The 27049-nt window shown below is 40.0% G+C and overlaps 6 protein-coding genes across 16 annotated transcripts; 3 read left to right on the top strand and 3 right to left on the bottom strand.

Annotated features, from left to right (window-relative positions):
* Positions 1–1047: 1047 nt before the first annotated feature.
* LOC132794477 (23 kDa integral membrane protein) lies at positions 1048–5977 on the bottom strand. The gene is made up of 6 exons (XM_060804946.1): positions 5876–5977; positions 4048–4167; positions 2012–2203; positions 1785–1946; positions 1522–1716; positions 1048–1462 (listed from the first exon to the last, which is right to left on the bottom strand). The coding sequence occupies exons 2-6, from the start codon at positions 4105–4107 to the stop codon at positions 1391–1393; spliced, it is 681 nt and encodes a 226-aa protein (XP_060660929.1). The 5' UTR covers positions 4108–4167; positions 5876–5977; the 3' UTR covers positions 1048–1390.
* Positions 4306–5835, bottom strand: LOC132794473 (uncharacterized). The gene is made up of 2 exons (XM_060804940.1): positions 5463–5835; positions 4306–5387 (listed from the first exon to the last, which is right to left on the bottom strand). Exon 2 carries the CDS (start codon positions 5351–5353, stop codon positions 4628–4630), a length of 726 nt encoding a protein of 241 aa, XP_060660923.1. The 5' UTR covers positions 5354–5387; positions 5463–5835; the 3' UTR covers positions 4306–4627.
* Positions 5978–7728: 1751 nt separating the features above from the next.
* On the bottom strand, positions 7729–10128 carry LOC132791614 (G protein pathway suppressor 2). Of its 2 annotated transcripts, XM_060800617.1 has the most exons (6): positions 9602–10128; positions 9210–9538; positions 9029–9149; positions 8763–8813; positions 8121–8641; positions 7729–8057 (listed from the first exon to the last, which is right to left on the bottom strand). In XM_060800617.1, exons 1-6 carry the CDS (start codon positions 9726–9728, stop codon positions 7875–7877), a joined length of 1332 nt encoding a protein of 443 aa, XP_060656600.1. In that variant the 5' UTR covers positions 9729–10128; the 3' UTR covers positions 7729–7874. The 2 variants fall into 2 exon arrangements, with proteins under 2 accessions (XP_060656600.1, XP_060656601.1); XM_060800618.1 differs by lacking the exon at positions 8763–8813 and having other exon boundaries at positions 9602–10127.
* Positions 10129–10673: 545 nt separating this feature from the next.
* Positions 10674–20508, top strand: LOC132789560 (GTPase-GDP dissociation stimulator vimar). Its single transcript, XM_060797642.1, has 4 exons — positions 10674–10816; positions 17308–18216; positions 18278–18664; positions 18728–20508. Exons 1-4 carry the CDS (start codon positions 10810–10812, stop codon positions 19330–19332), a joined length of 1908 nt encoding a protein of 635 aa, XP_060653625.1. The 5' UTR covers positions 10674–10809; the 3' UTR covers positions 19333–20508.
* On the top strand, positions 10727–14350 carry LOC132789561 (dnaJ homolog subfamily B member 1). 3 transcript variants are annotated; one of them, XM_060797644.1, is made up of 4 exons: positions 10727–10816; positions 12880–13690; positions 13787–13956; positions 14027–14350. In XM_060797644.1, the coding sequence occupies exons 1-4, from the start codon at positions 10810–10812 to the stop codon at positions 14194–14196; spliced, it is 1158 nt and encodes a 385-aa protein (XP_060653627.1). In that variant the 5' UTR covers positions 10727–10809; the 3' UTR covers positions 14197–14350. The 3 variants fall into 3 exon arrangements, with proteins under 3 accessions (XP_060653627.1, XP_060653626.1, XP_060653628.1); XM_060797645.1 differs by lacking the exon at positions 10727–10816 and adding an exon at positions 12683–12821 and having other exon boundaries at positions 14027–14349; XM_060797643.1 differs by lacking the exon at positions 10727–10816 and having other exon boundaries at positions 12682–13690.
* A 184-nt stretch (positions 20509–20692) lies between the features above and the next one.
* On the top strand, positions 20693–26786 carry LOC132789925 (E3 SUMO-protein ligase PIAS1). 8 transcript variants are annotated; one of them, XM_060798268.1, is made up of 9 exons: positions 20694–20987; positions 21836–22567; positions 22626–22866; positions 22928–23162; positions 23233–23396; positions 23472–23557; positions 23631–23778; positions 24198–24264; positions 24336–24525. In XM_060798268.1, the coding sequence occupies exons 1-9, from the start codon at positions 20874–20876 to the stop codon at positions 24352–24354; spliced, it is 1806 nt and encodes a 601-aa protein (XP_060654251.1). In that variant the 5' UTR covers positions 20694–20873; the 3' UTR covers positions 24355–24525. The 8 variants fall into 8 exon arrangements, with proteins under 8 accessions (XP_060654253.1, XP_060654247.1, XP_060654250.1 ...); XM_060798270.1 differs by lacking the exons at positions 24198–24264; positions 24336–24525 and adding an exon at positions 26214–26357 and having other exon boundaries at positions 20693–20987; XM_060798264.1 differs by lacking the exons at positions 24198–24264; positions 24336–24525 and adding an exon at positions 24757–26175 and having other exon boundaries at positions 20693–20987.
* The last annotated feature ends 263 nt before the right edge of the window (positions 26787–27049 follow it).

Below are 27049 nucleotides of genomic sequence, written 5' to 3'. Positions count from 1 at the left end.
GGCACAAAACTTTTGATAAGTTTATCAGGCCACATAACAACAATTTGCGGCCAATACGCTTAGGATCCATATATGAATAACGTGCCAACTATGTACTACTCTGGCCTTATCAATGGACCTTATCGGATTGTACCCAGATAGAGAGCGTAGCGATTCGACTCTTGGAGTATATACTCCAACCTGCCATATAGTAGAACCGTCATATGTTTATTGTCACAGTCGTTTGTTTGTGCACACATTTTAGGGGTACTTGCACCCATTTAGCAGATAGCATCTCTGACTCATGGACACGCTGTATCAGCATTTATCTTAGGAGTAGACAACCTTGTCATTGGGGGGCCATTGTCTATATTGACACTTTGGTTGATTCATTCGAATGTTACGCTTCCGTTTATTGATATTCTAAGTACATTTCTTCCAGCTTTTTCGCGGTCAATTATCGCCCAATAATCGAGTTATCGTGCACTACATCAACCGGCTTTCCGATGGCCCACCCTAGAGCATGACTCAATTTTCGATTGCCAAGTACAATATTGAAATGGAAATGACAAAAAACCAACACGATGGGAGTCCCCAACCCAATCTACTAGATTTATAAATAAGTAGACAAATTATTCCCAATGGCGAAATAGCCTGTCAATGGTCACTAATATATTGATTTAACTACTCGAGTGGCAGCTTGTCGAAGCTGATACTAGATGCGACTGATACAAAAAGGATTATCATGTTATGGTAAAAAAATAAATAAATACTAAATAATAGCAATAGTACACAAAAAGTTAATAAACTTTCCACAAATAGAAGTTGCAATAAATATTTAAGTTGATGAGTAGCTGTAACCCATCAATTATTTCGGAATTTTTCCAATATAAATATTATTCCCCTTATTTGGTAAACTTCTTCAAATAGATAAGAGCACCTACGCCTAGCCTTTTAGTTACTAATAAAATAGATCGAACGGAATTAGATAAGACAATATCAACATTTTCTGGCCAACTCAACATTGGGTCATCAATAATTTAAAACGTAGTTCAAGAATACATCGTATAAAATAAATTTATGTTTTTATTGCATTCTGTATAAATAAAAATATTCGTTACACATACATTTAATTTGTACAGTTAATGGGTAGCACAATCATATGGAAAACAGTGCAATTTACAAATATAATATATAAATTTCAACATATATTTTCATTAAAATGTGCGTTGTAAAAAAAAAATAAGAGTAAATGTCAATATTGTAATGGCCATCAGATTCATTGATTTTATGCATTAATTATATGTATAATTTGTAAAAAATTGGGCAACATGATTCGTACTTTCGGTTTCAATTAAAATTAGTAAGGCCACAATTTCATCCCCTAATGCCGGATGTGAAGAGAAATACCTTAGTAGTCCACTCGACGTCTATAGTTTCGAATGCTGTTCGCCAAACAGCAGGCAAACACGAAGCCAACAAACTGCAAATGAATCAAAATGAGTCACGAACCCGATCTAGATGCTGTTGCTTGCAACTTACCTCAATGGCGGCAATAACGAGACCGGCGTACTTGATGATGTCACTATTTCTGTCCCAGTACTCGACAAAGACCTGTTTGCAGCCACGACGGAAGACGGTCTCCTGGCGACAGTTGTTGGGATCCAGACAGCACGAGGGCGGGAAGTAGCCTTGGAAGGAGTAATCAGCAAAGCTGCTGCGACCACAGCACTTCATCTGAAATGATCAAAACGAAAACGCATGAAGATATCATGTTGAATATTCACAAAAACTATTGAACTCACGCTAATCTGAATGGCATCCATGTAGTCGGCACGACGTGTGCGACGATCCCAGGCCTTCTCTACTACTTCGCCCATGAACACCAGATATTTATCCTTCTGCAGCCACATATAAATGACCAGGGCCAGCTGTCCAATCATCAGCACAAACAGCAGAATGGAGTACTACACAAATAGAGAATAATTTTGAATATAAATATTGCAAAAGAATTGAAAAGATATGAATTTACCGTCATGGACATGCAGTAAGATTCGCGAATGGCGCCGCAGCAGCCAAACCATGAGATCAACAATATAATCGCGCCCAGCACAATCATTGTAACTGGCACCTGTTGGGTGCGCAAAGCCTCGTTAAAGTCATCGAAGTTGTGGATATTGCTGAAGAGCAGTGCTCCAAAAACTATCAACAAGATGCCGCATATCTGTGGGGAAATAGAATAAATAGAAACTTTTTTATTTTTGCACAATACAAAATGCTCATTGGGTAGCCGCTAGGCATGAAAGCTTTCACATTAAAGCTTTCAATTGCTATGCAGAGCGCAAAATTCAAATCGAATGATATCATTAAACAATAAATTAATTAAATTCGGCTAAATTCTCTAGAGTATTAATAACACAAATTTATTGATTATTTTTTTAACAACTGCATACTTTTCAAACACGCAATGAACTAAGTAGTTGCAATTAGATTCTAAACAAAAGTAACTGAATTGTTTTGTCTCGTTCATCGTTATCTTTTTGTTGCAGTGCATGGCACCAACAACAATTATGAATAGTTCGAACGACTTATCATCGGGCATATCTAATCAATACTATGGCTATTGAATTAGGCAATTTAGATTAAATGATAACCGTTACAAATAAATATGCTAAGGGCAACTGTTTGCATTGATTTGGCGCGACAGACGTCAGCAACTGAACATTTCGTATATTGAACTAGTGAAGAAGAGTCGCTATGAGTAAAAGATATTCTAAGATATCCGACTGATAACCACAGTTTAAACCCATATCCGCAGTAATCAATTAAAGAACATGAACTCGCATGTTGACCTATATTAAATGATGATTATTTCGCCCAATTTATTTACGCTCACATTGAATTGAGATCAGTCGGATGATGACGGAATAACCAAGCACTCATAAATGAATGGAATGGCACTTTATAATCATGAATACTCCTAACCCACAGTTCATGCCAAATGAGTTCAAGGGTGCTGTCAACGTCCAAAGCGGCGCCGCCCAATTTTCATTTCCACATTTCATTTGCCCCCCATAATGCGTTGAGAAATGCAAATGTTTTTTAGCCCCAAAACTTTTCAACTATCCGTCAAACTGACTGAGAGAAAGAGGAATAGATGGATAGATTATATACGCCAAGTTCACATTTAATTAAGGCAGCTATTTTAAGCGCTGACGCGTCACAGACGCCCTCGCCCTATAATTGCGCAATTTTCCATTTTCTGTTGCACAATATTTGGCTGCTTTTACGTGACTTGACTATAAATTATTTTACTTTGTAATACACATATAGTATGTAAGTTTCCCAGCCCACAATAAATATTTTCATGTCGCATGGACTTGGAACTGGTTTTGTTGTTTGTGTACAGTTCTCAGTCGTCATGGAAGCTAAGCGCACAACAATTGCAAAACAAATGCCATTGTTAGAAACCTGTTGCAGCTACTGGTTAACCTCGTGCAACAAGCTGTTTAATTCTAGAATCACCAGAATCAAAATAAACGACATCAAAATAAATAATATAAGCAAAAAGTAGCTGTATTGTATGTATACATATTTAGTTCAGCTTTAGCCCAATTTTAATAACGAGTTCTGCATTCGGATGAGCTGCGGGCAACAGCCCCGAAACAAACATTTTGTGAATTGCCACATTCTTCGAGTAAAACCGGTTTGTCAAAATACTCGTTGTGCGTTGTAGGCCTGCCTTCACTTTCTTGAGAGCTCCTAAGATAAACAACGTACAGTGAAACCTCGCGACAACTAAAACGTTCACCGTGTTAAAAATAAAAATGAACGCTTTTATTTCATTTGAAAACATCTATTTATAGATAAGAATATATAAATCAACTAATACAATCTTAAAATAGTTAACTGCTTTTATTGGTTTTACTGTATTTGTAAGCAAATATTTGTAAGAAAACCTGTTCTAAAGCAGCTAATGATATCATAACTATAAAAATTGTGTTTGGCTCACACATAGCAAAATAAGCATAGAATATAAATGAAAATAAAAACACTTTTCTTACTCACCGAACACAGCAAATTGAATATAAATAGTATATATTTGACCATAGAGATTCCGCAGCTCATTTTGATCGAGTTTGAGATTCGTTGATGCAACTGAAGAACTGAAGAGCTACGAACTGTTTACTGTTGTTTGAGGAGAGCACAGAAATGTAGTATACGAAATGAAATATCAAGTATACGTTATGTATGGCATAGTATGATATACATAGTGATACATTTTATTTTTTCAAGCATACATATATATATACAGTGTATATAAAGTAAAATGCACTCGCTCACGTACGCACGTCACACACATACACACACACGGACTCACACATATACGCGAGCTTTTATGTCATACAGCAAAATAACAATAGCAACAATTGTTTATACCAAATTCATGTGTTCGTTGCGTCGTTTTGCACTCCTGTGAAAATCGTGAGAATGTCACGTTCTCAGATTCGATTGGGATCAAGTTGGATTTGTGCGACACTACGCGGGAAGTCGTCTTATAATTAAATTAACAAATATTTAATGTACGTTCAACGTTGTCTTCACTTAATGACTAATGATGGGAGGGAGACGTGTTTGATCAGTGAGATCAGCGCACCAACTCCGGCAACAGTTTCTGCTTGGGCAGCAGTGATGCCTTCAGTTCATTAAAACGCTGCCAGAGGTACGGATAACGCGATATAAACGCCAGCCACGCCTCTTTGCTGGCTGTGGTTTGCTCCACCTGACGTAGATGCTGATAGTATTTGTTATTCCGCTTGACTGCGGCCGCCACATCCTGAGCGTATTTTGCGAAACGTAGTTTCAACAACGTCTCGGACACATCCAACAGCTGGTTATTGCCCTTTGGAGGATGCACCAGGCACAGCTGGCACACAACATAATCCTGCGACTTGGCACTCTTGTTTAGTGGTAAAAATGTTGCCTCACGTCCAACCAGACACTGCTGCAGCCACGAATAGCCGTTGGCATTGACGCGCACTCCTGGCAGCTTGACGGGCAGCAAGCGATCGCGACTGGTAAAGATCGGTATGAGCGGTCGGTGCTTGATCAACAGCAGCGTGTCCTGATCCCGTTGCTGCACTCCACGTATGGTGCCGGTGTGCATGATGCGTTCATTGATAATCCGCTCGGGAATATGCGACGGCTGCTTGAACTGACGCACGAGATAAGCGGGCTTACGCTTCATATACGCAACCAGCAACATTAGCGTTGAGGTGCCGTAGATCGCCAGTTCACTGCCCACGGTGTCGCGCTCCAGGTAATTACATAATCCATGGTACTTCTCCAACAACAAGCTTTTCGCAGACTCCATTTCGTTATGGGTATTCAATTAAGTACACTTGCGCCTAGTTCATGGGGGGAAGGGAGGAGGAGTGGAACGTTGAGAGTATTTTATGCAATTTGTAATGACATCATTTTACTTTTAAATAAACTGCAAAGCGGCAACGCAAAAACACAACGTCCTCCAACAGTCTCGCGTCGTTTGGTTATATATACGCTCTATTCTTATAAGATATACATATATATCTATCTATACACAAGTATATTTGGGATTTTTTTGTTGTCATCCGTTTTGGTTTGACTTAATGTTTTGCTTGGGAGAATGAATACACGAAGCAAGCGACAAGTTAGTTGAACACAATTTGACATTCACGCTTGCCGGAGACGCCTGAGTGCAAGTGGGATGGCAAATAAATGCTTGGCGATCTAACTAAATTTTTCAACACTTGAAAACTTGAACGTCTTGCAACACTTAAGGATCATACAGACGCACGTACGCACACACACACGCACACCAACACAAGCTCCAACGGTTTTTAAAACTCACACACACCTTATTCCGTTTGTTTTTTTTTTCGATTTGTTTTTGCGCGCGCTACGTTATGAACTGTTGTCGATGTCGTTTCAGACTGAGATCAGCCGCCAGACACCAACCACAACAACCGCCTGTTGCTTCATGCGGTCGGTCGTTTGGCCGTTGGGTCGGTCGGACACACAGACTCTCACACCAACGACACGGCCAACGTGAAACGTCGGCGTTTTCGGCATTCGGCTCCCACTAGGTATTTATTTTGATTGTATTCATGGTTTCCCCAACCCCAAAACATTCACACACACACAGCCATTGACATCGTTGCTGTACTTTTTAATTGCATTAGCCCTTTTTTGTCACGTCATAATTTGAACGTAGAAATACGTTACTTTTGCGTTTGTCTTACCAAACAACAACACTGTTGTTGTTTATTTGTTTATTTATGTTAATTCGTTTCATATGATGCAGCTGTACATCGTTTTATTGTGGTTTATTTGAACGTGATTTCTGCAGACTTGGGCGCCAAGTTAGAAAACGTGTTTTGCTTGTTGATAAAGCTTTTGTAACCAATATGTTTTATAAAAATATTAATTACAGTTTCACCCACAATAGATAACTTGGGTTTCAATTAAAGCTCGGCTTCCGCTTTTAATTGCATTAGGCTCGAACTTGATATTTCGAATTGCAATCGTTTGGGTTTCGATTTCCTTGACATCAAAACAACAATAATTGTTGCAACAACAATAAGAACTATACCGTGAAAACAACAACAAAAACTGGTTTACAAGCTATTGTAACTTGCGTAATCCAATCCCACAAAACGTGGCTTGAAAACATATTTGTTTTGCTCTCGTCACGTTCAACATAAGCACAGTTGTTTTGATGTATCTATCTAAAGATAGATATTTATGTATACATAAATATGTGTGTACGTGTATATGTACATAAACAAGTATCTATGTACATATTTTCATTATTTTGGTGTCGCGGCGTCACAGTCGCCAAATCCAATTAACGAGATCGCACTGCACAATTAACCCTGGGCCATATGTAAATGAATTTCCATGATGTCCGCACGCATTTCATGAATCATTTGTTTACTATTTCGGAACAACTAAAAAATGGGAAATATTTTATACTATTTGAAGTGCTTGACATCAAATGAGATTAGCATTTAATTGGTGTTTTACATGTGTACTTAAATTAACCCTGCGAGAGTGCATCCAATTTCCCAGGAATTTAGTAGAGATTGAGATTTCCCATCTGATAATGATTGTGCTTACGTCAAATGCGAATAATTTCGCTTCGTTTAATACGCAAATTGCTTTCCCAAGTATGAACATCCCAAGTACATTTAAGTATGTACATATATGTACATCCATATGTCTGTATGTGTATTCAAGTAACAGCACCCACAGCTACTTATAAAGCATTCAAATGTTTCCGCAAATTTAACACAGCTGCGCAAACAATTTGACAAGTTTTGCTGCTATCAGTGGGATTTCGTAGAATAACGATCATTTTTTTTTTACATAAAGATTAAGTTTGCATATCCAATCAATGCAAAAACACATGCACACAGACATACATACTTGGGCAATAAATAAGCTCGGTTGGTGGGTGGAACAAGTCTGTTATGTATGCATTATATATGTATGTGAGTATGCATTTATGCATGTGCATGAGTTCGTGTACTTCATAAACTGCAAGGCAATCACAACACTTTCTCACAGGCATGCGTAACCGGTTCGTTTATAACGGCACTTTAGCACTACACACCGGACGTTGATATTTGTGCAGCACACACACTGATACTGCTTCCAGTATTGCACTGGAATGTGAATGTAAACAAAAAACAGCACTGCATTGGAAAATAGGGACGCCATAGTTGTGTGCTTTATTCGTTGCTGCTGCAAAGCAGCGCGTTAGTCAATCAATCAATCGAATTAAATCAAATCAAAATTATATCCATATTAAAATTGTAAAATTACGCGTGAGCTTAGCAATTAACGTAGTATAATTAATACAAGCGGCGCGAGTACTGCAACTGTTGGCCATGTGGCGGCTGTCCAGCTCCGGATGCGGCGCCCGGTTGTCCTGGCAGCATGGCCAACTGTTGTTGTCTGGCCAACTGCTGATCATAAGCGCTTGCGCCACGTCCTGGCGCATATCCCTGCGTAATGCTGCCCGACGCCTTGGGATTCTGCAGCCCCAAAAATAAATTGAATTAAATTGCGTATACGAATGTTATATGTTGGCTGCTCACCTGTGCTGAACTTGTGCTTATCTGCAGCACATTCGGGTGCAGCGGCAGCTCTCCCAAGTGCGGCTTATAGATAACACCCTCGGACAGAAGATGCGGTGGCGGCGGAGGTGCCACGCCCACTCCGACACCATCGTGCTTTACTTCAATGTGATAGCGATCCGACAACTTCTCCATGGTCACCTGCGGCTTGGACGTTTGCACCGATTGCACCTGCACGAGGTCGGCCTGTGAAATGGGCGGCGGTTGATCCAAATTGATGTGCAGCACTTGCATTGGCTGCTGCGACACTTTAGCTGCTTGTGATGATGATGGGGATGGGGACTGTGAACCGGGCGGGGCTTTGCTGACCGTTGCACTTGGACCCGACTGCAACTCTACGTGGTAAGCCGGTCGCAGTGGCAGACTGTAATTGTAGATGGACTGCAGCCGTGCATCGGCCACCTGATGAGCCTGTGTCGTTGGTGGCGCCGCTGTCGTCTGATAGAACAAGGTACCAGTGCTTGGATATTGTGGCGTTTGCTCTGCAAATCAAACAGATAAAAGATAGATAAAGGGCAATCGGCAATCAACGATTTGCTGATGAAATTGCTTTTTTGGATGTTAACTACTTAGGGGGTAAAACGATTAATGTGTTGTTCTTACTGTTCCATGACATTTTAGCATAGTCCGCGGCACGACGGTAGTCATCGTGTTCTGCGAATCAATTGTAAACAAATAACGAAATGAAAATAAATTATGTGTCTTGTGCATGTGTATTTTAGTAAGGAGGATTAGTAGTTCTTGTGTGTGTGAGCGTGTGCTAATCAAAAATGAGTGAAACCAGCTTTTGTATCTTGGTTAGTCAACTGAGAAAGCAGTTAATCAAAAAACAAGAAGGTGTGTTTGACTATCTTGAAAGCAATGCTTACTTTGCTGTTGTGGCGCATAGCTGGCGGGACTCTTGTAGTACGCCTGATGCTGCTGCTGTTGTTGGCTAGGCGGCGAGGGGCTCCGACCACGTTTTACAGATGTGGATTGACTGCCAGGGGGCTGTGGTTAGGAATTATAAGTTATAAAAATGTAAAGATATTGATTTCTATTTGTACTTGCCTTCTGCAGCATGGGCATTTGATGGTGCTGCAAGCGCACAGGTGGCATAAACACCTGCGCAGTTGCAACACTTGCTTGGGCCTGCAGAGCTTGTGCTTGCTGCAGCGCAAATAATTCATTCTCCTTGGCCTGCTTCTTGCGCGTCTCGTCATCGTTCAGCACCTTCTTCAGCTGCACCACTAGCTGATGCTTCTTCTGATGCAAGTCGGCCAATTGTTCATCCAGTCTGGTGATCTGTCCACGTGTGTCCTCCAACGACAAGTTGTTTTCGCGTTCACGTGCTTCCTGCTCGCGTCGCAGTCGCAACTCCTCCACCTGTCGTTCATACTCTGTAAATGATTGTATTGGTATTAGTATTATTTATAGCCTGTTGTTGCACTTCATATAGCTACCTTCTTGTCTTCTCTGTCGATCCGCTAATATGAACCCTTTGAGTGACCCTCGCAATTTTTCGGCTCTTTCGGCAGCTGCCGCTCGTGCAGCTGCATTATTATTATTTACCGCAGACGCTGGCGGCATCTTTGAGCTGTGCTTATTTATCTTGCCAATTTTATATGCTTTTAGTGACAGCTTTGCAATTTTGAAATACAATTGAGGAAAATAAAAGGGCAAAATGCCGTAGCGCAAACAAAACAATTTGTATGCTGAAATTGAGTCGCGTGGTATTTATTTGTCTAGTTTTCGAGCGCACGCCGCTTTTTGTTTTGTTCGCTAACAAGGCTTCAGTTACTTGTGTGACACTATATTTAACAATTATTTGAATATGGTTTGTTGTTTAAATGCACTTCGTATTTAAGTGTAGCTTTCGACTAAATAATAAACAATTTGTTGTGTGCAGTAAATGTATTTGGCAACTCTACGCAATCGAGCTGTATAGTTATCTCTTTCATGCAAACAGCTGGTTGAAGTACGGGCACTTTTTTAAATAAATATCGATAATGACATCAATAAAGAGACCAGCTGTTGTAGTTAGATTGGATGAGATACTATTTGGAAAAGATCGTTCTGTAGTCAAAAAAAGATTGGGTTTTCTTTTTTCATTTTCAAAGAAAAATTGTTTTTGGAAAACTATTTCTCAAAGTATTAGATTTTATTCTGAAATGAACGGTCACTCTGATCTGGCCTGTGAAAGTGGTATATGTTTAGTCAATTTTTTAAACATATTTTTGGTTTACTGCTTGCGGTCACACTGCTGCTAGTCTTGTTGGTGCGCGGTTAGATGGTCGTCGGAAAAAACGCAAAAAATACAAAAATTGAAGAACGCTTATTAATTATATATTGAAAATAGTTCGTGAATCCGCAGTCAATGCGGGTGTTTTGTGCAAAAACGCGGGTCGACAACAGATTGCATGTTCAATCGTACAAATGCTGTGAAATGTGTTCAATTTTGTGATTAACCCACATTGCATTGTTTAAACACTTGAGTCACCTTAAATTCAAGTTAATTTGTGTGCCTCCCAATAAGTAATTCTAAAGCGTTCTCGTAAGGCAAATTGGAATAAACTCCTAACACTAAAGGCGGCTAAGCGCAGCAGCAGTAGCAGAAGAAGAAGAACAGAGCAACAACCCCGGCGGCAGCACCCAATAAATAACAACAATCATGGCGAGTGAGTAATAAATAGCAAAAGAAAAAGCATAAAATTATTCATGTTGATCTTAATTCATGTGCTGCGTTCAACTCGAGCAACAAAGCAGATCTAAAAACGTTTTAGACGCACGTTTATTTTATGCCTAGTATAAACAAATGCAACTCATGCGTGTCATTGTGTGTGTCTGTGTGTAATGTTCACCTCCCCATGTGTGTGTGTGTGTGCAATCAAATGTGGCAACTAAAGTAAAGTATGAGAATGTGTACATTTTATGTGCGTCTTAATATTTTACGAACTGCACTGAATGCACAACAGATTCCGACCTGCCATCCCCCCTCCCACATTGTCGACACCACTCTCCAGGTGCTTTTGGAGTGTATGTCTGTCTGCTGCCGGCTACAAAAGTTGTGTAAAGTGGCAGCAGTCGGAGGCTGTTGCAGACGTTGCTGTGTTGCAGCTGCAGGCTGCCGTTTGTGTCGGGGAGTCATGTGTGAAAAATCAATATTTACGCGCTTTTCCCTCATTTGTTGCCTTTCTTCCTTCCTTTCGTTGTTGTTGTTGATAATGATGTTTTGGTCTGCACTTGTTCAGCAAAGATGGCCACACATGGATCGCTTACACATGGTCACACTTGGTTAGATCGCCATTTGCATATTACACCCTGTGCCTACGTCTATTCCAATCAGAATTTCCATTTCTCATCCGCAATTCGGATCCATTAACTGACAACCACCTTTCAGCAACCACCCAAGCAACCCAACAACACTGTCGACTCCCCATTAATAAATGAATATGCCCCTGTGCGGCACATGAGGTGCCTGCTTTACCGGCATTACACTAACATGCAACCCCCTTGGCGCAAAAAAGGGAAGAAAACAACAACAAGAATAACAGGCGCGACAACATCAACATCAACAAACACAAGTTGTACGTGCCAGCGCACATTTGAGACAAACACACACCACCGTCACCCGCTTTGCCTTCGTGTCGCCCACAAGCGGCAGCTGCGCCCCAAACTCACTTTAGATTTTAATTGGTCCTTTGTGTCTCGCGTCCTCCGACACTTCAAGCAAGCCACCCACAACCCACAACCACCCCCCAATGTGTGGCTGATAAGGCATATCGCTTACAGAAACACCCTGTGCTAGAAATATTTCACTGAATGCCTTTTCTTCTTTATTGTTATTATTATTATTTTCGGGCTTTGCATTCGTTTCACGCAGCTTTACCCCAGATTAGCCTACACACAATTTTTCTAGTTTTTCCCCATGCCCCAATTTATTGGCCCTAGCTCTCTCTCTCTCCTTCGTTCGTTTTCCGTCTCTGTTAACTTGTGATTTTTCGTTTTCTTGCCCTTTCTTATTTTTTCTTTACTGCTAATAAGATTTTGGTCTGCACTTAATGGCCTTGACTATGGGCTGAATGATGCGTCCTTTGGAGAGTGGGGGTGGCGTTTTAATTGAGTTCTGTCCCCATTCAAATTGGCATAGAAATTAATTTCAATTAACTCAAGTTTTGAGTTACAGACACAAGGACACGTCTTTGGCAGTGTTTGTTTCACTTGCCCGAAGGACGCACAAAGTTTGAAGCATACTTTTGGGATTGAAGCATTGTCAGTGTTTTTTTTTTTTCTTTTTATTTGTTGGAGCTTTGCCAGCATCTTTGCTTTTTGTCTTAAAGTGTGTACTTCCGAGCCAAGCACTCACTTTGTGGAATTGCCAAGGCTCAAGAAGTTCAAGTCCTGATGAAAATTAGAGTTTGCTTCAGCACAATACAAAACATTGCATACTTTTGGGAGTGACAACTAAATAAACTGCTATAGTTGAAATGAAATAATATGAATTAAAATAATAATATTAATAAGAGACATTGACTGCCAAGCAAACTTAGCAGATCTATGCTAGATTTTCGTTTTTACAAATTTGTAAATACATTTTTATATGTTTAAGTTATATTAAACCGAGCGTGCAGCTTTAATGTCGTGCTAACTGGCCCAAATTATATGTTCTGAAGTTTGCTTCAGGTGTGTGTTTTTTGTTAAGTACATATGTATATCAAGTCCACATTTCTGCTTACGCAAGCTGCTGACGACGAGGAACACAACAACATCAACAACAGCATGAAATCATTAATGTCCGCCAACCTGCGGAGCATCACAACTGAGATTAGCGAGGGCAACTATGAGCTGGCCATGCGCCTGATCAACAAAGGTCTTGCCAGCGGCAAGAAGAACAGCGAGAGCAATCAAGACCATGTTATGGCATTGCTGGAGCTGAAGAATATTTTGGTGCGTCTGCGACTGAAAGGCGAATCACCAGATCAGACATTTGGACCCACTCTGAAATCGAATGCTTTGCCACACAGCTTTAGCATAGAGATGCTGGACGTGGTGCAGAAGGTGTTGCGTTGTCGCAGCCACTACGAAGTGTTGCGCATCTCGCATCATGCCACCTATTCGGAGGTGAAGCGTGCCTACAAACGTTTGGCATTGCGTCTGCATCCGGACAAGAATCGAGCGCCTGGCGCCGACGAAGCCTTTCAACGCATCAATGAGGCAGCCGACACATTGACCGACAATCAGAAGCGCATCGATTACAATATGCTGACGGTAATTGGCGATTGTTTTGGGGCAAGAAAACGCCGTTGGAGCAGCGGAGAAGCGGACGAGGACGATGAGGTGGAAGAGTATGCAGAGGCGGAATTTGATGCGGAGGAGGAATACAGTCAGCAGCGTCGTCCATCATATCAGCCAGCGAATCAACGTGTGCCGCAGTCACAGTCGCTCTACCAGACCGAGCAGCTGGTCATTGGCCTCGCTGCCTCGGTGGTGTTCATAGTTATAACGCTGCAGTACATGGCCAAAGCACCGAACTTTAGTTTCACGCCTACCAGGTGAGTGCCAACGCATGTGCCATATGATGCCCAACCCAACCAACCAAGCACAGCAATCAACAAAACACAATCTCGTCTCCAAATCTCGCCACGCAGCACCCACAGCGTGCAGCTGACGAGCAGCATCAATCAAGTGCCCTACTTTGTGACGCCCGAGTTTGCGAGCAGCGAACAAACGCCGGAGCAACTGCAGCGCATGGAGGAGCAGATCGAGGAGATGTATCTGACGGATCTGAAGTACAGTTGCAAGCAGGAGCGCAAGATGCGTGAGTTCGTTTCCAGTTCTCTTTCTCTGTGTGTATTTGTGCTGTGTTATTCATCCAGTTGCTTTTGCAGGCGATAAGTTGCTCAATCGCGCACGCAACGCAAACAATCGCAACTTGCGGGATCACGCTCTAAAGATGCCAACGCCCGCTTGTCATGCTCTCGTCAAGATCGATCAGGCCAAGTACAAACCGCTAATTATCGATAATTACGATCCTGGCGCCAATGAGGTTTGGAACTGAGCAAATCAACTAAATTAGAAATGAATTGTGCTGAATCTATGCCAAGTTTTAGTGAATTGATTATGAAAATGTAACAAATACAAATACAAATAATATACAAATAAATTGTATGTAAAGATCCTGAGTCTTCTCTCAGTGAATTGCAAACAAAAACTATAATGATCCTAAACTAACAAAAAAGTTGTTTTATTTTGAGAAAAATTAAAGTTATTATTTAGTTATAGCCGCTGTCCGTAAAGTATAAAGGTATTAACATTATATATATATATATATTTATATATATTCTTTATCATATTCTTTAACTGTCCCAGATATGTAGTTGGCTGAAGTTGCACGCAGATGTAGATTGTTTTAGATTTTCGACATGCCCCCTTTCCCCCAAGCAAATCTAAAAAATTTTTAGCATGTGTAATTTCAAAACTCGTCTCGAATTTTAGTACATGCAATAAAAACTGCAGTCTTTGATTGATGGTAGTAATTAGATAAAAATCTTAAAAATTGGAACAAATCGGGAATATTTTGCAGCCTATGATATATTTTATAGTAGTTTATTGATATACTAAATACACATTTCGGTATATTTTAAAGATAATACCGTAGTTTTGCTTTTCTTGCAGATGATTAGCGGCTATCTTTTAGCTTTCTTACTCTATTTTTATTTTAAGTCAGAAATATTTGACTTAAAGAGTAAAATTAGGCTAGAGCATTTTATACATATTTAGATGTATTTTCAACTGGTTTAATTTCGGGCATATTTGGGGAAATGTTTAGGCTTCAATTGTTGAATTGGGCCGAACAATTTGCAAAAGCAGCCTTGGGTTTTGTCAGACGCTTAGCGTGATGTGTTGTGTGTGTTGATGTTCGCTTAACCCAGTTTTTGGGTTGCCAACAGCGCAAAATTGCACATGAAACCAATATGCAACAACAGGGGGCAACAAACACGCCCACAACAGCAACGCAGAACTACCAAACACAAAGAAAAAAAAAAACAAAAATAAAAATGGAAAATAAAGGAAAATATGGCCCAAAAGCAATTGCCCCACAAATTTGAAGTCAGGCAAATTCAAATTCCTGCAGACAGACAGACAGCGAGAGGAAAAGGGAATGGCAGAAAGGAGAGCGAGAGAGAGAGAGAGAGAGCAACAGCATGCTTTGCCCCTTGGTGAAAAGCTAACGAACTTGCCACATTGCATGGCAGCATACTCTGAATACCAACGAGTACCAGTTACAGCAGTTACTCCTAACTCAAACCCAAACCGTAATCCAAATGAAATGCCAACGCACGCAAAAGGCAGCGTTCGAATCGGTCGCATAAAAGGAGTCACGTGGCACGAGGCACGCGGCAGGAGGATGAAGGCAGAAGGCAGACGGAAGCGAATGAGGTAGCCAGGCGGAAGTGGCACTGTGCACCTGCCATGTCTGTCACTCAAATACTTGATGTGATGTTGTTGTTGTTGCGATGTAGTTGTTGTGTGGCAACAGCAGCAGACTGCTGCAACCAAACTACATCGTTATTGTTCCCAGCGACTGTCCAATTCCAATTGCATTCAACGCGACTCTGCGACAAATGCAACAATTTCTCTATGGTCTGTGTGGTCTGCATTCAAGTGGTGCACACTTCCCTCCCTCCCGCTGCCGCTGCTTTCAATGTGTTGCAGCCCAGCCACAGGACAGAAGCTGTTTCTATGCCAAATGCAGCACCACTTGAAGGGTTTTTCTCTTTACGTTTTGTATTTTTTTTTTCCTTCGCCCCGGCAACTTTTTATTCATTATTTATGCTCCACAAAGTCGACTCAATGTGGCCCGCTCTATATAGTTCTCTCGTCGTTATTGTTGATGTTGTTGTTAGCAGTTACCAGTTGCCATTTGCCATTTGCCACTTTTCAACTTGGATCCGGCTCGAGTTGTGGCCCTTGCCCTTTGCTTTGCCTCGCGACTCGTCCCTAAGATCTGGATGGGATGCCGAGCAGAAAAGCTTATCAGAATGGCATTAGGAGGGGTTTGTGGCCATGTGTTTGCTTTTCCAGTTTATGTCCTAAAGAGAGCCAAGGGCTAAGGACTTTCGTGGCATGCAGCATGTGCCATGTGGCATGAGGCATGTGGCATATGGCGTGTGTGTGAGCTGTCACTGAATTAATGCTACAAAAAACTACATGATAAACTAACTCAAAAAGACTTGAAAAGCTCAAAAAGCTGAGCGTGATTAATTTAACAATCATAAATAGGTAAACATATCTTTAAACATTTTCTATGAGCAAGTTTAAGTCAAGATGATATGATAATAAAATATTAAAATACTTCAACTTTAATAATAGTTTAATAAACAAAAATATATTTAATATTGACATACATTTTCTTATATATAAATTCAGCCAATCTATTTTAATGAAAATAATATGAATTAGTTAATATGAACAATTAATTTAATTCGAATATTGCAAAACATTGTGTAACGGAAAGTAAATATTAATGAAGATGATATTTGAAATTATTAATTTATGTTGCTTAGATTATTATAAAGTTCCATTTTTTCAAGAAAGGATTTAGGATTTAAAGAAGCATATTTAATGCTCGTTGTTTGACTTTTGCTTTATTTTGCGCAGCTTTGGCATTGTTTTTCTTTTTGGCGTTGACTTTGCCAGCTGCGGGAATTTATGCAAATTGACTGTCCGGCTGTTGCCACGGGTAGAGAATGGAACGTGGACTCCAGCGGAGTCCTGGGCGCAAAATGAGCATTTAATGTGGCACGCTTAAAGCATTTGCACATAATTTTTGAGTAAATTGCGTTTGACTGACAATTCGCAAATAAATGGGATTAGTTGAGTGAGGGATGGGGCGGCAAAAGATGGGCTCAACCGGAATCGTCAGCAATAAATTTTGCAAGGCAAACAATGGCCAGGATGTGGCCCCCAACCCCAAATGGCAGACTCGTGCCTTGCGTGCCATTGCGCCGCCCTTTAATTGTGTCGTTCGACTTAACCCAGATAATGGCCAAAAATAGACGCAATGACTTCTGTTTGCTGTTTACTACTATTTACTGTTTACTATTTGGACGTTTAACGAATCGTTTTTTGCATTGCGCTTTCTTTTCTTTCTCTATTGTGATTCCAGCCGAAATGGACGAGCTCATCGAGCAGCTGAAGACGACGAGCGTGAGTCAGGGCGATGCGACAACGACGCTACTCTGCGAGATCTCGGCCACAAAGGATCCCAAACTGTTTGACAAACACGAGCTGGCCGAATGCTTTCTGCGTCTCACACAGTCCGAGGACACAAATGTGCGTAAGGAGGCGGCCAAATGCATTGCCGAAATCACCAAATCGGAGGTACAACGCAAGAAGTTCACCAAACGTGAAATCATTGCCGCCTTCCTTGAGTGCCTGCGTCATGTGCCCACCGAAGATGGCAGCATGGAGCTGCCCATACAGATATGTCGCGCCCTCGGCAACATTTGCTATCTGAACGATGAGGCGCGTGATCTCATACTCGATCTTAAGGGCGATGCTGTGCTGCTGCAGTTGCTCGACATTGCCACCATTGAGGATGCCGCCAATGCGCCACAGTTCATCAAAGTTCGCGGCGGTCTGCTCTCCAATTATCTGTTAGGCGGCGAGGGATTGGCGAAGCGTGCCATGGAGCTGGGCATTATGCAGAAGCTGCAGACCATGATTGACAACGGCGCCAGCAATGTGGAACAGCATGAGGATCTGTTGTTGAACACATTGCCGTTGCTCAGCATACTCACCGAGAATGTGGCCGATCTGAACTTTGAGGCCCAGTTGAATATACAATTGTCGCGCATTTTGGCTGCCTCCACAAATCCGGATTTGGCCGAGATGTGTCTGGAGCTGTTGCACTACCAGGCGGAGAGTGATGAGGTCAAACTGTTGCTGGCCAAGGATGGACTCTGCGAAACCATCTACAATCTGCTGGAGAAGTACAAGACGCTGGCCAGCACCAGCGAAGCGCGTGCGCTCATGAAATTGGCCTGCGAGCTAATTGTGCTCGTTCTCACTGGCGGTAAGCTGATGCACGCACATGCATTATGGATTGTCCTCTTAATCTAATCTCTTTATTGTAGATGAGTCCATGCATTATTTGTACACGACGCCGTTGCTAAAGAACATGGTCGATTGGCTGGACTCCACGGACATTGATCTCTTGACCACCGGAGTGTTGGCGTTGGGCAATTTTGCGCGCACCGACAGCCACTGCATTTACTTTGTGGAACAACAGACGATGAACAAACTGCTTCAGGTGCTGGCCAAAAACAATGGCGTCAAGGACGATGTGCGTCTGCAGCATGCGTTGCTCAGTGCATTGCGCAATCTCGTCATACCCAAGCCAAACAAGAATGCTGTCATTCAGGCGGGTCTGGTGCAAACAATTCTGCCAATGCTGGAAATACATCAGCCACCGGTTGTCTTCAAGCTGCTCGGCACGCTTCGCATGACCGTAGATGGTCAGGGTAAGTGCAAGTTAAGCAGCAGTTGCAACAGCATGTGACAGTCATGGCTATTATATTTCGCAGAGAAACTCGCTTTGGAGCTACTGAAGAACAAGACGCTCATTGAGCAGTTGGTGCACTGGAGCAAATCGTCCGACTATGCGGGCGTCACTGGCGAATCACTTCGTCTGATGGCCTGGCTTATTAAGCATGCGTATCTCAATAAGATCGCTTATGCTCTGCCACGCAAGGGTGACGCTCCAGCCGAGCAAATTGCAGACAAAATTCCACTCAGTCAGGACTACGATCGCAGCAGTCTAAATGAATTCCTGGCCAACGAGGGCACCGTGGAAGCCATGGTTAGCATGCTGACGGCCCAGCATCTGGTTATGCAGAACGAAGCTTTGATTGCCCTGTGTATACTCTCGGTTGTGTATTTGTCGAAGAATGGTGAACCGGAGCAAGCGCAAAGGCTGCAGGATCAATTGATTGAGTGTAATGTGGGCGCTAAGCTGGCCGAGTTGATTACCAAGTCATCGGATAGCATGACGAAAGAGATTGTCGAAAACTTGCAGAACTGCATAAATCTGTTGAAAACAGCCGAGAAACTTGTGCCGCATCTCGAGCAGCACAACATCAATGAGCTGCTGAAATCCATACCAATTCTAACGGAATATTGCACCTTGTAAGGCATGTGGCGACTGATTGTGTTGAGAGTCGCTCTGCACTGCACTACACTGCATTTATACCGAGTATTGACCCCTCGCTGTCCAAAAGCACCGCCAGTTGCCTAATCCGAGCACAAACACTCACAAATGATAGACCGATAGAATTACCTTTTTGACCACAAGTCGAACATCAACTTTTGGCCCATCATGTAGATTCCACCTTAGAGCAACGATTCAGAATTAGACTTGATTGTAGATGCAAACACACACACATACACAACAATCACAGCAAACGTGAAAAGGATGAACAGAAATGATGAAACGGGAATGTATTTTTTAGACGCAAGCGTATTTTTACTGCATTTACGATACAACGTATAATTAATTAAATTTACATGCATATAACATATATACTATATATATATATACATATACAAACATTTATGTATATACTATATATATTTATATTTATAAATATATATGAGTATATATATTTAATAATTTAGCATATAAAACTTTTCTGTTACATGATTTTTAAGAGCACAATAACAACAAATCGTGGTGATATCGCTAAATATATTAACTAAATGTATTTTACGTATTGTACTTATAATTTCTAATTGCAACTTTATACAAAACATTCGTTGGCACACACCAAAAAGAACAACTTAAAACAACTAACAAAAAAGAAACAAAGAAAAAAACAGAAACTAAAACATTTTCACGCACAAATGCATGTAATTTGAATTAGGAATTTTAATTGTTGCACATTTTGAAATATTATTGTACAACTCACCGAAGTTCTCACTCAAGTTGATGGTAATTTTTTTAACATTTTATGTGAACCGTGAAAATAAAAACAAAACAAAAACTGTAACTCAATAACAATCAGTGAAAATAGTTTAAACTCGAATGAGATGCATAAAATATGCTAATTTTTTAAAAGTATAGTACTAGAAATATATTTGAAATTTTAACAATTATTAATTATTGTACTCAATTTTGTGGACAGCAAACCAACAGCATCAACAACAGTAACATTTCTTAAATCTTACACATAAGGCAATTTAAGCACAATTTAAGAAAATATTTATATAACGCGTTGAAACACAAATATTTATAAATTTTAAACACAATAATGTACATTTAAATAGTTCAAATACAATTTGAAATGCATGAGAAATAAATGAGCGAGAAAACCAAAAAAAATGTTTTTTTTATTTATTTACAGAATATAACGAAATTAAAAAAAATACTATTCCACAAATTAAAAAAATATATATTTTTTAATTGTTGATGCGTGACCACCTTACTATTAAGCAAAAGTATGCTGTACTTTCAACAAATTTAAAGTATTGTTTTAGATTATTTTCGACATTTCAGAAAGCGGTCACACTGATCTATAATAAAAGTCAGACGCTAACGCTACGGAAAATTCTTATAAGTTTTTATTATTTTAACATGCTGAGAAAGTGTTTATATTCAAGTGAATCTAAAATTTCGTGTCCAAACTCGTAAGACCCGCAAATTTTGTGCTGGAATAATCAAAAACAGGAATTGTAATGCGAAAAACCCGCTCGCAAACACAGGCGGAAAATGCCGCTTCTACCACACAGCAACAATCGACATCTTCAGCGCCAACAGCAGTGAACACATTTGATGCGAACAAATTTAAGGTAAGTCTACTGTAATATGTTTCTTTTATCACTAGTAAGTTTGGCAAAACATAAATTTTTACATTCATAAAAAAAACAATTGATAAGTAAAAACAATGTGACCAATGTGGGGAGGCATTCTTTGAATTGTAGCGCCACCTATTGCAAAATAGTTAAACATTTGTTGAACGGATTCAATGCTTTACAACACTGGCATCCGCCATATTTCCTCCGACACAACAAATTTTGTGTGATTAAAAAGATAAATGCGGGGAAATTAAAGTAGCATTTTAGTTAAATATCATCTTTAGATATTTGTAGTTTGTTAACATAGTATTAGTATTAGAACGTGGTCAACCTAATTATAAAATGCCGCTTCCTTTGAATCGCATTTTCTATCGTGCCGTTCAAGGTAATGTACAATTTGGGACATGCAATTTTGTGTCCACTGTGCGGTCGGCGTATCTCAATAATGTCTATGTCGGTGGTTTTTCGTTTTTTTTGCAAAAGAATTGATGCTCCTACTGCCGGTATTAGTGGAGTGTGCAAAGTTTGGAATTGTTGAGTTAAAGTACATTCTCATTACATTATATGCATATGTATGTACATACATATGTATTAATGTTTTATATACTGTTTGGTGTATATACGCACACACATACTTGTGTACAAACTCACATGTAATGCATACAGAATTGTCATTGTCTACATGTGTATGCATATCTATACAAGCGATTGTGTGAATGTGTTTGTGTATTGTGTGTATATACGCGGCGTCGTGCTTTTTGAAACAGTTATTTTATCAGCCTCCGCCTACACTCTAACCAAGATTTTCTCTTACTCTTAAATTCCCCATTTTTGTTTTGTAGGAATGTGAGCAGATGGTGCAGATGCTACGCGTCGTAGAGCTGCAAAAGATCTTATCGTTTCTGAACATTTCCTTCGCTGGACGAAAAACCGATCTGCAAAGTCGCATCGTATCGTTCCTGCGCACTAATCTGGACCTGCTCGCACCCAAGATACAAGAAGTTTACGCTCTATCCGTACAAGAACAAAGCGCCACGCTGCAGTACATAGATCCAACCAGAATGTACTCGCACATGCAGCTGCCCGGCGTGCAGCAAAATAATGCGAGTCTCGTTGGCGGTGCCGCCGCCGCCGCAGCAGCAGCTGCTGCAGCCGCCCAAGTGCCACCCGGCGGTGCTGGCAATCCGGCCCAGATGCCCGTGGGCGCTGGCGGTGCGCCCGGCAATCTAATGCCATTCCTGCACACGCACAGCATCAACAGCCAGATGCCCATCCATCCGGATGTACGCCTGAAAAAGCTGGCATTCTACGATGTGCTCGGCACCCTGATCAAGCCATCGACGCTAGTGCCGCGGAACACACAGCGTGTGCAAGAGGTGCCTTTTTACTTTACACTGACGCCACAGCAGGCTACAGAGATTGCAACGAATCGCGACATACGCAACAGTTCAAAAATTGAGCATGCCATTCAAGTGCAGCTCCGTTTCTGTCTTGTCGAGACATCGTGTGACCAAGAGGACTGTTTTCCGCCCAGTGTTAATGTTAAAGTTAATAACAAAATGTGTCAGCTACCTGTAAGTATATTTGACTACATTCTTTACATTCTCTCTTTTACTTTCGGTATCCCTTTAGAATGTCATTCCTACAAATCGCCCAAATGTGGAACCAAAACGTCCGCCACGCCCTGTGAACGTTACATCCAATGTGAAACTGTCGCCCACAGTGACCAACACAATAATGGTGCAATGGTGCCCGGACTACACTCGTAGCTACTGCCTAGCTGTATATTTAGTAAAGAAACTTACATCCACACAATTGTTGCATCGCATGAAAACAAAGGGCGTAAAGCACGCGGATTACACACGTGGTCTGAGTACGTTAAATTCATTTCCTTTCAAATTGTTGGGCAAGAGTTACATGTTTCTAATTTGCAGTTAAGGAGAAGCTTACAGAGGATGCGGACTGTGAAATCGCAACCACCATGCTAAAGGTATCGCTAATTTGTCCATTGGGCAAGATGAAAATGTCGTTGCCGTGTCGCGCCTCAACCTGCTCGCATCTTCAGTGCTTTGATGCCAGTCTCTACCTGCAAATGAACGAGCGCAAGCCCACCTGGAATTGTCCGGTTTGCGATAAACCAGCCATCTATGACAGTTTGGTTATCGATGGGTAAGTTTTTATTATATCATCTCACCACACTTGTATAAATTGTAAATGCATTTGCTTCTCTTGTCCACAGCTATTTCCAAGAGGTATTAGGCTCATCGCTGCTGAAGAGCGATGACACTGAGATTCAGCTGCATCAAGACGGCTCTTGGAGCACACCAGGGCTGCGTACTGAAACTCAGATTTTAGACACACCATCAAAACCAACCAAGGTTGAGGTCATATCAGACGATGTTGGTTAGTATTCTACATACATTTATAGTAAATTTACTATGCAAACTATATTTACTATATTTCATTCAAATTGTATAGAACTGATCGATGACAGCAAGCCGATGAAGTCTGATTTGTCACCAGCGCCTGAGGATCAACCAACCTCTACATCCAATAGCGAAACAGTGAGTTTTGAATGCTATTAAAACCAAAACGAATGCCATGTATCCATTTAAAATGTTTTATGATTTAATGCAGGTTGACCTTACCCTAAGTGATTCTGATGATGATATGCCGCTGGCCAAACGGCGTCCTCCAGCTAAACAAGCGGCTGCCACCTCCACATCGAACGGTACTGGCGCCGCTCAACGTGCCTATCCCTCATCGCAGCAGCCGCAAAAAACTGGTACGTTGGATCCATATTTGTAGAATGCAGTAAAGCAACAAACAGGCAACATTTAAACGTTCAAAATGTAGAAATCGCTGAATAGGTTAACTATAGACAGACGTAAGGCAATATCCTTATATCATTCATCATACACATTTATCCACATAAACTTTTTTGACACTGCCGCTTTCCAAAAAGACTAGACTCAAATCATTCTGTGTTCTATTTCCTCGCTTAGTTTATCCGTTGCATTTTTCATAACATTTGGGTTAAATAAGGTCGAAAACATCTAAGAACATAGTGAAAATTCATCTTCTATAATATATATCTGGTATATGTATGTGAAATCGCGGATTTTGATCACAACTACTTGTGCAATTTTAGGTGACTAACACATCCAATTACCTTTTACTATGCAATTTATTTTATTCTCGTAGCTCTTTTCAAAAAGACAAACCTTCCTCGACCAAACACACGCATTTCTTACAAAACTATACAGTCACGGTATGTCTTGCTGGGTTATTAAAAAATATAACTCGAACTCAATATCTCTCTATTGTGAATATTACTTGCAGTAAGATGGATAAGTTGTGACAATCGTATGATGGGCGTTTGACTGATTTCAAAATTCAATATTAATAGTTTTCAATATTCTTTGTCATTTTTGCTACCATATTATGTTTAAATTAATTTGTTTTCCTCTTATTGTAATCTGTATTTATTTTTTGTCAAGCACCAAATATACACACATTGTACTCTCAATAATTATGTGTAGTTAATGCAGATGAACAGCGAATTTCCACAGATAGTTTTCTGCCCAAAATTTGAATCGCGCGTGTTATACAATAAAAATGATAACGTTTTTTAGTAATAACTTGTGAATTTTTCTATACTTTCTCCAACTCTTTCTCTGTACTCTCTATTTTTCAAAATATATATATTGAAAATATATGTATATTCTATTCTCTTCTCTTCCTTGTGTGCTTCCATGAAAAGATTCCCCCGAGCAGCAAGCACTGCGAGCATCGCTGTCACCTGAAACGCATGAGCAACAGCAGCAAATGCTGCTTGGAGATCAGCCATCAGCAGCAGTTCATGCCAGTCTATTGGAATCCCTGGCTGCTGCGGTTGCGGATCAAAAGCATTTTCAACTATTGGATCTGGCTGCAGTGGCGGCGGCTGCTGCTGCCACGGCGTCCGCCTCAGCTCAGAATCCAAATGCGGGCCCATAGAGTCTCTCTCACTCTCTTTGTTTCTCTTTCTGTAACAGAAGAAAATGTAACAATTGTAAACAAACGCTCACCACTCACTCACACACACACACAACTTCACTCACAAAATCATACACCTACACACAAAACCATCTTTTTGTTTACTTTTTAACATATAATTTTGTTTTGTTTTCTTTCGATTTTTGGTTTGCCTTTCACTCTTTCGTTGGCATTTATTGAGTACAACACTCATTTCACAATCTCAGAGGCTATTTAATTCACTTTCATCACATTTTTCATATACAATTTATATTTTTATATACAAATTCAATTAGATTGTTGCACTGTAATGTAATGGCAGTTAAGTAGCAATTGCTGTTGTTCTTGCTGTTGAAGTTGCGCATACACAAATGGTCTGTTGTTCGCTTGCAACACTTGAAACGTGTTGCTTGCTGCCCGGTTGTTACTGTTCCTACATATACTATACCTAAAGTCAACAGCTTAAATACTTTATATTTAGTAACTTTGAGGCCTCCAACTTAAAAATCTATTTATATTTTGGTTGATTTCATCTCTTCTCTATGTAGACTTTTGTTTCTGTTTCTTTGCCTGTCTTTATTTGATTACAAACACAAACACACATACCCATATACATAAATACTTATATATAAGACATTTCACACAGTTTACGCTTCTTAGCCAGATTTAATTTTATTAAACACCCATACAACAACTACGATAGAACAACATTTACTTAATTTATTGGGTTGTACACGCCGCATACCCTTTTCGTATTAGTATATCATTTTAGAGAACAATACACACAAAAAACAAATAGACCTATGCATTACCCACTAGTTTAATATTAAATCATAAATCAAATGTTAATTATTAAGCGTACAGTAATTCCTATTCAGATAACTACGTACGAAATAAAATCGGAATCGCTTCAATTTTAAGTTATGTTCGGGAATAATTTAGATGCTAAGTTATCGTAATTTCTTGAATGCTTAACTCACTTGCATTCTAATATTGTTTTTCAATTTCTATCATAAAAAAAACAAGGAGCATTGTTCTTCAGTTGTATTTTTAACACTGCATATGTATGTTATCTTTTTGAAAACGAAGATAAAATAAATTTACAAATTTCACAACTGGAACATAAGTAACGCGTAAATTTCTCTCAATAATAAAGCAAAAATATCGTATAATACTGTTTCATCTTTGTAATTATTTATTTAGGCACGCCAGCTATGCGTATGCACGATCTACCAATGACCAAAAGTAAAAAAACACATTAAACCTTTGTATATATAAGCAACGTGCTGCCGAGATTATAATTTGAAACAAAAATCAAGGAACCATTGCATGAGGGGCTTAATACATAAGTACATTATTTATAAGTAATTTTAATCTGCAATTAAAACTAAATATTTTGAAAAACGGTTGTCTTTTATTTGTTGTGCAACGCACTTGGAAACTTTTTACATATTAATGTAATTTTTTAAGTTTTAGTTATAATTTTCTACTTCGATCTTTCATTTTCGTAGTGTTTTTCATTTTAATTAATTTCTTTTTTGCAGATGAAGAAGAATTACCAGTGGATAAAAAAGAAGTTTCGGTTATTGAACTTTCTGACTCGCCATAAACATATTTAGCAAAAGGCGACAAGCCCCAAAGAATTTAAGCACGCCGAAAAGTTTTTCTATTTTGGACTTTCAAACATAAACACATTTGACAATTTATCATTTACTTTAGTAACTTCAAGACCTAATGTATACATTTAATATTAATTGAGTACAAAATGACGAATAAAATACACGTAAATAAATTCAATATTGAAATTTAAATCTCAGCTAGCACTTGGCGCCTAGATATAAGCGCTGCCAGTAATTTGCGTTTTTATTTCTAACCGGTTGGCAGCTCCGGCTATTTGCAAAACTTAACAGCTGATCGGCTGTTGTGCAGCCCTACTTGAATATACTGAATGCTATTTTTTGAACCTATCAGATATTATATAAATATATATTTGGTTTTTAAATTAAAATGTGCTTTTAATGTAATAATGAAAATTAAAT

Source organism: Drosophila nasuta, chromosome 3 (genome assembly GCF_023558535.2).
Source record: "Drosophila nasuta strain 15112-1781.00 chromosome 3, ASM2355853v1, whole genome shotgun sequence".
NCBI classification, from domain to species: domain Eukaryota; kingdom Metazoa; phylum Arthropoda; class Insecta; order Diptera; family Drosophilidae; genus Drosophila; species Drosophila nasuta.
The sequence above is the reverse complement of the archived record's forward strand: the minus strand, read 5'-3'. Positions and strand labels throughout refer to the sequence as shown.

What these genes read in the sequence shown, in the direction of transcription:
- LOC132794477 (XM_060804946.1), bottom strand. Translation starts at nt 4,107, where the DNA reads ATGAGCTGCGGAATCTCTATGGTCAAATATATACTATTTATATTCAAT. An exon ending in TATTCAATTTGCTGTGTTCG is followed by an intron (nt 2,204 to 4,047) that starts GTGAGTAAGAAA and finishes ATTTCCCCACAG; the next exon opens with ATATGCGGCATCTTGTTGAT. An exon ending in TCGTTATTGCCGCCATTGAG is followed by an intron (nt 1,463 to 1,521) that starts GTAAGTTGCAAG and finishes ATTCATTTGCAG; the next exon opens with TTTGTTGGCTTCGTGTTTGC.
- LOC132794473 (XM_060804940.1), bottom strand. Translation starts at nt 5,353, where the DNA reads ATGGAGTCTGCGAAAAGCTTGTTGTTGGAGAAGTACCATGGATTATGT.
- LOC132791614 (XM_060800617.1), bottom strand. Translation starts at nt 9,728, where the DNA reads ATGCCGCCAGCGTCTGCGGTAAATAATAATAATGCAGCTGCACGAGCG. An exon ending in TCGACAGAGAAGACAAGAAG is followed by an intron (nt 9,539 to 9,601) that starts GTAGCTATATGA and finishes AATCATTTACAG; the next exon opens with AGTATGAACGACAGGTGGAG. An exon ending in TGCTAAAATGTCATGGAACA is followed by an intron (nt 8,642 to 8,762) that starts GTAAGAACAACA and finishes TTTGATTTGCAG; the next exon opens with AGCAAACGCCACAATATCCA.
- LOC132789560 (XM_060797642.1), top strand. An exon ending in TGTGCTCGTTCTCACTGGCG is followed by an intron (nt 18,217 to 18,277) that starts GTAAGCTGATGC and finishes TCTTTATTGTAG; the next exon opens with ATGAGTCCATGCATTATTTG. An exon ending in CATGACCGTAGATGGTCAGG is followed by an intron (nt 18,665 to 18,727) that starts GTAAGTGCAAGT and finishes TATATTTCGCAG; the next exon opens with AGAAACTCGCTTTGGAGCTA.
- LOC132789561 (XM_060797643.1), top strand. Translation starts at nt 12,846, where the DNA reads ATGTATATCAAGTCCACATTTCTGCTTACGCAAGCTGCTGACGACGAG. An exon ending in TTTAGTTTCACGCCTACCAG is followed by an intron (nt 13,691 to 13,786) that starts GTGAGTGCCAAC and finishes CTCGCCACGCAG; the next exon opens with CACCCACAGCGTGCAGCTGA. An exon ending in CAAGCAGGAGCGCAAGATGC is followed by an intron (nt 13,957 to 14,026) that starts GTGAGTTCGTTT and finishes TTGCTTTTGCAG; the next exon opens with GCGATAAGTTGCTCAATCGC.
- LOC132789925 (XM_060798264.1), top strand. Translation starts at nt 20,874, where the DNA reads ATGCGAAAAACCCGCTCGCAAACACAGGCGGAAAATGCCGCTTCTACC. An exon ending in TTGATGCGAACAAATTTAAG is followed by an intron (nt 20,988 to 21,835) that starts GTAAGTCTACTG and finishes TTTGTTTTGTAG; the next exon opens with GAATGTGAGCAGATGGTGCA. An exon ending in GGATTACACACGTGGTCTGA is followed by an intron (nt 22,867 to 22,927) that starts GTACGTTAAATT and finishes TCTAATTTGCAG; the next exon opens with TTAAGGAGAAGCTTACAGAG.